The 9,602-nt window shown below is 31.1% G+C and overlaps 1 protein-coding gene across 1 annotated transcript in view; it reads left to right on the top strand.

Annotated features, from left to right (window-relative positions):
• The window catches only part of LOC107440440 (obscurin), a 285,805-nt gene that overhangs the window by 215,703 nt on the left and 60,500 nt on the right, over window positions 1-9,602 (top strand). Inside the window, exons 68-76 of the mRNA XM_071185809.1 lie at window positions 769-1,007; window positions 1,681-1,806; window positions 2,893-3,068; window positions 4,196-4,255; window positions 4,366-4,573; window positions 4,894-4,937; window positions 6,503-6,562; window positions 6,646-6,810; window positions 8,339-8,542. Coding sequence (XP_071041910.1) covers window positions 769-1,007; window positions 1,681-1,806; window positions 2,893-3,068; window positions 4,196-4,255; window positions 4,366-4,573; window positions 4,894-4,937; window positions 6,503-6,562; window positions 6,646-6,810; window positions 8,339-8,542 — 1,282 coding nt within the window. The remainder of the gene's footprint in view (window positions 1-768; window positions 1,008-1,680; window positions 1,807-2,892; window positions 3,069-4,195; window positions 4,256-4,365; window positions 4,574-4,893; window positions 4,938-6,502; window positions 6,563-6,645; window positions 6,811-8,338; window positions 8,543-9,602) is intronic.

Genomic DNA, 9,602 nt, shown 5'->3' with positions numbered 1-9,602 from the left:
AAAAAACATCAGTGTAGGGTTAAAATATCGAATAAATGTAATTATATCCACGAATAAATTCATATCAAATCGAATGTAATAAATATTTCGGACATTCACCAAAGCATATCTGTGATTGTCGACATACACCGGTGAGGGTCCGAATGTACAAGAATGTAATGAAATATTCGATCTTTCACCGACGTATTTGTTGTTTGTCGACATTCACCGGTGAAAGTCAACAACCACCGATTTCGGTCTTTCGCCGTGATATATATAAATACAAAATACACATATCTTTTATATGAGATAAAAAAAAATTTAATATTGTAAAATTATTGATACATAAAAAAATAGTTTTGAAGTTGTTCATAGTTGATTGAAATTTCGTATTATCATAGGTTTTTTATTCATAAACTAATTCTGATTTTTAATTTTTTTTAAAAAATTACTCATGCATTACAAATTCTTGAAAAAGTATCATAAGACCTGAGGTACTAAATATTATTTGTGAGTTCAAAAACAAAATTAGTATGAGGTGCCGGGTTTTCTTTAGCATGCCTTAGCATATAAAGAATTAAAGATAGGTAGGTAAGTACTTAATTTACGTCTTACTAGAACTAAACAATGGGCTACTGGCGACGGTCTAGGAAACATCCCTAAAGGATGATTCAAAGACATGCCATCACAATTTTGTTCTTCTGCCATGAGTTAAGCACTACTAATGCAAAAACTGACATTTCAATAGAAGTTAATCAAGTTTCACTGTTTCCGTTTTTCCATTTTTAGTGCACAACGAACGAACCAATGAAATTGACCTGCCGTGTAGAAGGCATTCCCGAACCTGATGTTGAATGGTACTTCAACAGGGATAAACTGTCCTCGGGGGTCAAGTATTCAATCCTCAAGGAAGGAGATAAGTGTATTCTTACACTGCCACATCCCCGTATCAACGATTCCGGTATCTATGAATGCCGTGCCAAAAATCTGGTGGGGAAAGATTCGTGCAAATCAAATGTTGGAGTCAGGTAAATATGCTCAATAATTTCTAAAAGTTTTTGTTTAACGATTTAGTTTTCGTTAACCCATTAAACTTTTTAGGAACGACGAGATAAAAACTATCTCTATTTCTTGTGTCAATAAACCATTAAATTATAGTAGTTTTTATCTCGTAACGACTCTATTTTTTATCGACCACTGTAAGACCATTCTGGCCCAACTGTCTCTTCGGTCCGTCAAGTACCCTGTAAGGAAGGTAGCGGGATTAAATCCCGTCATAACCTGGAATTTGTCTTTGTGATGAAAAAGGAATATTTATTCAGAGAAATTACGCTTTTGTGTCAGATTTCGTAATTTAAAATATTGTCCGTTTAATTAGCACATTTAAGGTCATCACCTCAAACCATTAAAATTGAGTCCTAAAACGTGAAGATCTGATCATTAGATCAAAAGCTGTTCAAGGTGGTCCAATTTTTTGCCTACAGTACAACATGTATTCTATGCAACCTGCAAATGTCATTATTGTATTTGTGTCTCCATATACCATTACTGTTCACTGTAACCAGAATCCTTCTCAAAAATTTATTTTTCTACTGAAACTATTTTGTTGAACCATTCCTTCACATAATTAATTAAATCGATATAATTTTTATAAGTGAAATTTTCATGTTATTAAAATTTTAAATTCATTCTTCGTCACAGCTCAGCTGCCTCTGAAGGTGAACCTGCAATGTTCCTGAAGAAGTTGAAAGACACTTCTGTTCTTAATGGAATGACTGCAAAACTGACTGCGTGTATTTGTGGTACTCCAAAACCTGAAGTTAAATGGTATAATTTCCATTTTAAATTACTTTTTTATTACTTTCTTTTTTAAAACTAAGTTTTTTACTGCTTTTATCTCCTTTAGCGTAGCATTCCACTAAACTGTGAAAACCTCTAAAAATACAGAGAGAAATCAATAATCTCTGTTAAGTTATGTAAGCATTTGATGAAATCCATATAACCAAATTTCTCGTTCATAGTTAAGGAAGATACCTATTTTTCCCTGTTCCATCTTTCTAAAAGAACTCTTTTGAAGATATTTCAACGCATTGTTATTTAATTCACGGGCCTTATTATTGTAGTTGGTTGAGTCTTTTAGTCTTTATGACTGAATATATCTTCGGACGGGCATCAACTCCCCTTGCTGAAAATATGGTTTCTGATCCATTTGTGTTTTTGCAAATCGTGTCTAAGTGATTCTAATTCCAACCTAATATTATGCCCTCCATGTTTTCAGAACTTTAAAAGACTTAATGTCTAAGAACTGGGAAGTAATTTACAGAGTTTCACTGACTNTTTTTTTTTTTTTTTTTTGAATTACTTCATCTCTTTCTGTCCATTTACAGAAATTGTCCACCTTCAGCTTTTGTTTCTTGTTACGAATCTCCTGATAAACGATCTACAGTAAGTTCTCATGTAAAAGAATTTTACGGTGTACTGTGAGATAAATCTGAGTTATGGAATGCAAGTACACGTAATTAACTACAGCATTAAATAAATAAACTGATAATAAAATGAAGAAAAGAATTAAAAATACTTCTCTACATTATGCCCTTTTAAATTGATTAAATTTTTTCTAGATATTTTCCCTTAAAATTGTTAAAGGATTTTCCAATAATTACGAATGCTTTAAATTTATCGTCGTTTTATATTAGTCTAAGCGTTAAATGAAAGTGTTAATTATTTGATAATATGTAGTGTATTATGGTTATAGGTAGCGTATTGGTGGTCAGTAATGTGTTGAATCACAAGAATTAAAGAAAATGATAATTTGATTTGCTATTTTATTATGATTGGAAAAAATCTTCCGCAAAAAGCCTTTATGTTGGAAACTATTATGATTAAAAGTATGAAAATAACAAATTTTGTTAGGTTCAAGGATGGAAATCAGCTCTCTGAAAATCCGAGATTGGTATTAGAAGCAGATCCAAATGGTGTTATTCGTCTCATAATTAGAAGTGCACAAAAAGCGGATATGGGAACATATAGGGTCTCCATTGAAAACAAATTTGGAAGCGATACGTGTACAGCTGTTCTCGGAATCGAAGGTATATTTTCTTTTATGCTATATTTTATTCTCTTAGTATTATGTTATCATGTAAAGTTATCATGTTATACATCATGCATTAAAAATCCACACAATATTTAAAAACGTAGTGAAATACAAGTTAAGTATTCAAAGATGTTATGATTTTTCCAGCTCTGGCAATGACCACCACGTATTTTTTGTTCCGTTGAGGGATTTAAAAATATTTTTAAATCGAATTTAATGAACCAAAAAAATAGTCAAGCTAACATTTTGCTATCATTTCACGCTAACATCATTCATATCGGACTCCATTAATAATATTATTTAAATTTAACATGATAAGCAAATGAATTTGCAAAACGTGTGGTTGGGTGAATTGCAAGGTAAATAAATAAAATAAAGCTTCCAAAAACTTTAAAAAATAAGGTCTAGAAACCTAACGCACCAGATCTAAGTAAGATAGAGCAAAAGAAGGTGTAAAACGATCTAACATTAGGAGGTAAAAGCAACCATGCATACTGATGCTCTTCATGATGTTTATTCATTATTATACCATGGGTGAGAAAAACTTATCAATATCAGCTCACATTTTTCATTCAAACTGAGGATCATCTCGCATTTTTCATACAAACTGCGGATCATCTCACATTTTTCATGCAAACTGCGGATCATCTCACATTTTCCATACAAACTGCGGATCATCTCACATTTTTCATACAAACTGTGGATTATCTCACATTTTTCATACAAACTGCGGAAGTGTTACAATATAATACTACTAATTAATCTACATTGTCAGGCAAAATTAACACTGAGTGTTCGCTTATAGTGCAGCATCGTGGTTTCTAGAGAAATGCATTGCAAAGTCAAACATTTCCAGCAACAGCCTATTGTAGGCCATGAGGGTCATGGATTTTAAAGCTCTACATTTCCACTATCAACGGCATGACTGTGGCGTTGGGGTTAGTAAGGGCGTTGGGATTAGTATTAGTACAGGCTGGTTCCCATCTATCTGAAGCTGATTAGACTTTAAGCCGACGCTAGGAATCAAACTCAGTCCTTAACAATTGGAGTTCGGTGCCTTAACCAGTGAGTTATTGCTGCTCTCGTAACTTTCATTTTTAATTTTTAATGTATGTTTTTCAGGAGAAGACAAGCTTAAAGCTGATGTACAGAAAAAAGAAACTCAAAAGCAAAGCTTGCCTGGTAATTTTTTTTCATTTTTACTGGCAAACTTGTCAAAAAATACTTGTTCAAAGTTTCATTTTTACTAGTGTTATTGAGATAATGGATTTTATTTTTACATTTCATTGTAGGACCACCTTCACCACTACCTCATGCCCCATATATATTTAAAATGACGGACAACTGCGCATCTATAGGTTGGAGACCTTCTATACCCCAATTCCCACAAGTTCCTTTCACGTACAGATTGGAAATGTGCAAAATACCAGATAGTGCCTGGACAACATACAAATCCGGTAAAAAAGAACAACTTAAACATTTTAATTTTTATACAGTTGTGTAATAAAAACATCTGGAGATTGCCATAAATTGAGGCACTACATTAAAAACAATCTCAATAGCTGATTGTGTACTTGTTAGAGCTATTTCAACTTGACATGGGCTTGATATTAAATTTTTCTATTATGCTTATTACTTATCTATTATTTTTCTATTATACGTAAAAATTTTAAATAATGATCATAATTCTGCTAGAAATCACTTACAATATCCTATAAACGGGATAACTAGATAAAACTTAAATCAAGTAAGTATTTTTATATTCAGATTTTAATGTTAGTTTTTCTACACAAAATTTTGTACCAAATTCATGTTTTCAGAAGATTTAACCAAAACAAAAAGAGGAAGATTTGTCGTTATTGTAGTATTTCCATTAAATTGTTTTATGAAGTGTTCATATCTTAATGTTTTTTTTATTTCACGATTAAAATAGCAATGTTTTTTCTTATAGAATTCATCAAAACTTATTTATAACCTTTTGAGATTGAGTATTAAATAATGACTGAAAATATGATTTACACTAGAAAATCTGTAACTTAAAAGAAAGTAAATTCATAAATCTGATACATTTTTTTAAAACAATTTAATCCATTAAACTTAATTAAACTTTTCTAATTATTTCAAATTATTACATAAAAATAATAAATTTTAATTTTGAATTTTTTTGCATGTCCCTTTAAGACCTAGTGCAATTTGAAAGGACTTATTTTTTCTTGTATAAAAAAAAACTCAAAACGTAAAAAGTGGAAGAAAAGTTATTTTATGAACATAATTCTAAGAAATTAAAGATAATCCAATCGCACTAGAATATAATGCTAAATTTGTAATGGATATTTTTAATATTAAAATTGTAGCTTTTAGAGAAGAAATTTTTTATTTAGTTTAAACTTTTTGAAATAAAAATATTACCACTATGTACAGATGTCAAACCCACACAATCATGCAGATTATGTCTTAAAGGGATATTGTAGGATATTTTTTATTGTGTGGCTCTTCACGTTTTACTCATGAAACAAAATTCACTAAACGGAAATAAATAGATATTTATTTGTCATGAAACTGTTCAAAAAGTAACGTGAATTGAATTTATAACTTTTCACTTTAATTAAAAGCTTATTCCTACGTGGATAAATCAACAACTCCTTGAAGAGAGAAGGCCTCAGCATGAATCAATTTAGTTGTCCGAAGTAATGAACATAAACTGTGCAGTGGTGGCTTAAAATAGATATCACTACTTAGTGCTACTAAGATGCGTAGTAGAGTAAATACGTTTTAATTACGTTTGGACTACTAACGGAGAAAATTTCGTGTTTATGGTTACCCGTGCTGAGGCAACGCCTCCTATAACTAAAAGCCTCCACACGGTTTCTTATAGGTCAGGGGTGGCGAAAATTTATACACCAACGTGCCATTTTCTCTTAAAAATTGCTTAATGAAGTCATAGACGTGCCGTCAAATAATTTGACATCGTGATTATTGGGAAAATAATAATACTAAATACTATCAACTCAAAACTCTTTATTTACATTGAAAAAAAATACATTTTGCANTATTAATCTAAGATTAAAAAACGCATGCAATTCGAATATAAACAAATAAAATCTGCAAAGGGTTGGAGCAGAGTTGAGTTGTAGACACTTTAAATCTCAGATTATTATTAGAAACTATAAGATAAGCCCGAAATGAAGCAATTCGCGACCACGCCCACTAAAGCAATTGTTGGTGAGTGACTTGTCTTCTAACCCTTATAACTTTTGAACCAATTGAAAGATTTCGAAATGTAAGATATGAAAATGCGCAGAATAATGCAAGGAATAAAAAAAAATGATTCTTGAAAAATCGATTTTTTGAGAGTTTTAAGGGTCCTGACCCCCCTTAACCAGTGCGGCTGTAGTAACTTTCATTTAATTTTTAATGTATGTTTTTCAGGAGAAGACAAGCTTAAAGCTGATGTACAGAAAAAAGAAACTCAAAAGCAAAGCTTGCCAGGTAATTTTTTTATCCTCTGTTCAAAGTTTTATTTTTACTGTTGTTATTGAGATAATGGATACTATTTTTACGTTTCATTGTAGGTCCACCTTCACCACTACCTCATGCCCCATATATATTTAAAATGACGGACAACTGCGCATCTTTAGGTTGGAGACCTTCTATACCCCAATTCCCACAAGTTCCTTACACGTACAGATTGGAAATGTGCAAAATACCTGATAGCGCCTGGACAACATACAAATCCGGTAAAAAAAAAATAACTTAAACATTTTATTTTTATATAGTTGTGTAATAAAAACATCTGGAGATTGCCATAAATTGAGATACTACATTAAAATCGATCTCAATAGCTGATTGTGCACTTGTTAGAGCTATTTTAACTTGTCATGGGCTTGATATTATATTTTTTTATGATGCTTAGAAAATGTGCAACTTAAAAGAAAGTAAATTCATAAATCGGATAAATTATTTTTTAAAACAATTTAATTCATTAAACTTAATTAACTTTTTCTAATTATTTTAAATTATTCCATGAAAAATAATAAATTTTAATTTGAAACTTTTTTTGCACGTCCCTTTATGACCTATTGCAATTTGAAAGGACTTATTTTTTTCTTGTATAAAAAACTCAAAACGTAAAAAGTGCAAGGAGAGTTATTTTATGAACATTATTCTAAGAAATTAAAGATAATCGAATCACACTAGAATATAATACTAAATTTGTAATGGATATTTTTAATATTAAAATTGTAGCTTTTAGAGAAGAAAATTTTTATTTAGTTTAAACTTTTTGAAATAAATATATTACCACTATGTGCAGATTGGGTTAATGTCAAACCCACACAGTCTACGTCTTAAAGGGATATTTTTATTGTGTGGTTCTTCCCGTTTTAGTCATGAAACAAAATTCATTAAACTGAAATAAATAGATATTTATTTGCCATAAAACTGTTCAAAAAGTTACTTGAATTTATAACTTTTCATTTTAATTAAAAGTTTATTCCAACGTAAATAAATCAACACATCCTTGAAGAGAGAAGGCCTCAACACGAATCAATTTAGTTGTCCGAAGTAATGAACATAAACTGCGCAGTGGTGGCTAAAATAGATATCACTACTTTCGGGTTACTAAGCTACGTAGTAGAGAAAATACGTTTTCATTACGTTTGGACTACTAACGGATAAAATTTCGTGTTTATGGTTACCCGTGCTGCGGCAACGCCTCCTATAATTGAAAGCCTCCTCACAGTTTCTTATATTCAGTCCGATCAGGCCACTATGAAGGCAAATCAATTTATGAAAGAGCCATCTAATAAAAACTCTAGTAAAAATAAGAAAGTGGTAGCAAATATATGTCTGTAAATTTGTTTAATTTATGAGTATAATTAGTTTGTCGTATTTACTTGTCAACCACTACAGATTCAATTCTCAAATGTATATGATAAAGTTCTCTTAATTACTTTAAAAATAGAATTTGGCTTCTTGCGCACCACTGGTTCACTTTTTAAATAGTTGCAGACTACTTATAAGAAACCGTGTGGAGGCCTTCTCTCTTCTAGGAAGTATTGGATAAATGCAATTATATTTATACACTGACAATATTTTTCTAAAAGCGTACAAACACAAGAAAAATCTTAAAGTGTTGTTTTTCAAGTGTTAAATATTACTAAATATCGTTCAGTATAATAGACAATATATTTCAAGAGAATATAAGGAAGTGTTGATTCAAACCGAAAAATTTATTTCAGTAATTGTTCTCTTTTCATCCCCCAGGAATAAAAGACACATCTTGTGACATTCGAGATTTGTTGCCAGGAACAGATTATATGTTTAGAGTGAGAGTCGAAAATCGATATGGTGCAAGTGAACCATCACCATATGTTACCGCTCACAGATCACGTCTTCACAGGCCAATAACACCAACTGATTTTGCACCAAAGGATTATGATCTTGATCATCTGAAGCTCGACAAATATGGTAAGGAAAAATATAATTTTCATTTATTTCTTTGCTTAACCCTTTATAAAAGCAGTACTAAGTAAACTTATCACCAATTTTTAAAGTCTGTGATAAACTGTTTTATCACTTCTAATTTGGCTTTCCATAAGAAAATACGTTGGAATGAATATACTAGGAATGAAATTGGTGACCATGTGCTAGTTTTAGAAAATGCATAAAAAGTTAATATATGCATTTGAAATTTGTATGACTATTGATAAAATTATGTTATAAATAAAAATAAATAAAAGTCAGTAAGCATGGTTGCCACGGGCAACTAAAAATACAAAAAATGGTGACTAATAAAATTGAAAATTTTATTAAAAGAAATTAAAATTCGCGACTTTTTCTAGCATATTTTTTTTAGTTTACTATTAAAAGTGAATGCAAAAGCATATTAGTATATGAATAATATGCAATGTAAATCAAAGTGGTTTTCATTATAACCGTCGTTGAATAGCCGTCCCAAGTTTTGGGTTTACAACTACTAATGCTCAACTGCATAGCCTTGTAATTTTGAACCTAATCCAGAAGACAAGGAAACTCCTGGATCAAGTATTGGGAGAAATTTTGCCTTCGTTGAGGACTTTTTGATGGAACTAATACAAAACAAATGAAATAAAATAAAAATATGACCACCGAAGCCGACGTCTTCAGGGGATACCGGCTATTAATTTATCTATTAATTTATCTACGTATCTCCTTCTCCTGACCTTTTCATATCATTTTTAAACTTTTACTGCGCATTATTATAGGGGGCGTTGTTTTTCAGTTTTTAGTGTTTTCTTTTCCTCCGCTTTTGAAGTTGATTCTTGACCTGTGACTGTGAGTTTTTAATTTTCTGATGATTTTTATTGATTTTCTTTTCGTAATTTGTTTATTCTTTTGAATGTATCTTGTTTTTCCTGGACCTCTATACAAAACCATCGGGGTACTGAGGGAGATATTTTAAGCTTTTGCTTCTCCCTCAAATAGAAATGGTTTTGTTTTTAATGGCTACCGGGGCCGGTACCCCCTGAAGACGTCGGCTTCGGTGGTC

The sequence above is a fragment of the Parasteatoda tepidariorum genome, chromosome 9 (genome assembly GCF_043381705.1).
Source record: "Parasteatoda tepidariorum isolate YZ-2023 chromosome 9, CAS_Ptep_4.0, whole genome shotgun sequence".
NCBI lineage: Eukaryota > Metazoa > Arthropoda > Arachnida > Araneae > Theridiidae > Parasteatoda > Parasteatoda tepidariorum.
The sequence above is the reverse complement of the archived record's forward strand: the minus strand, read 5'-3'. Positions and strand labels throughout refer to the sequence as shown.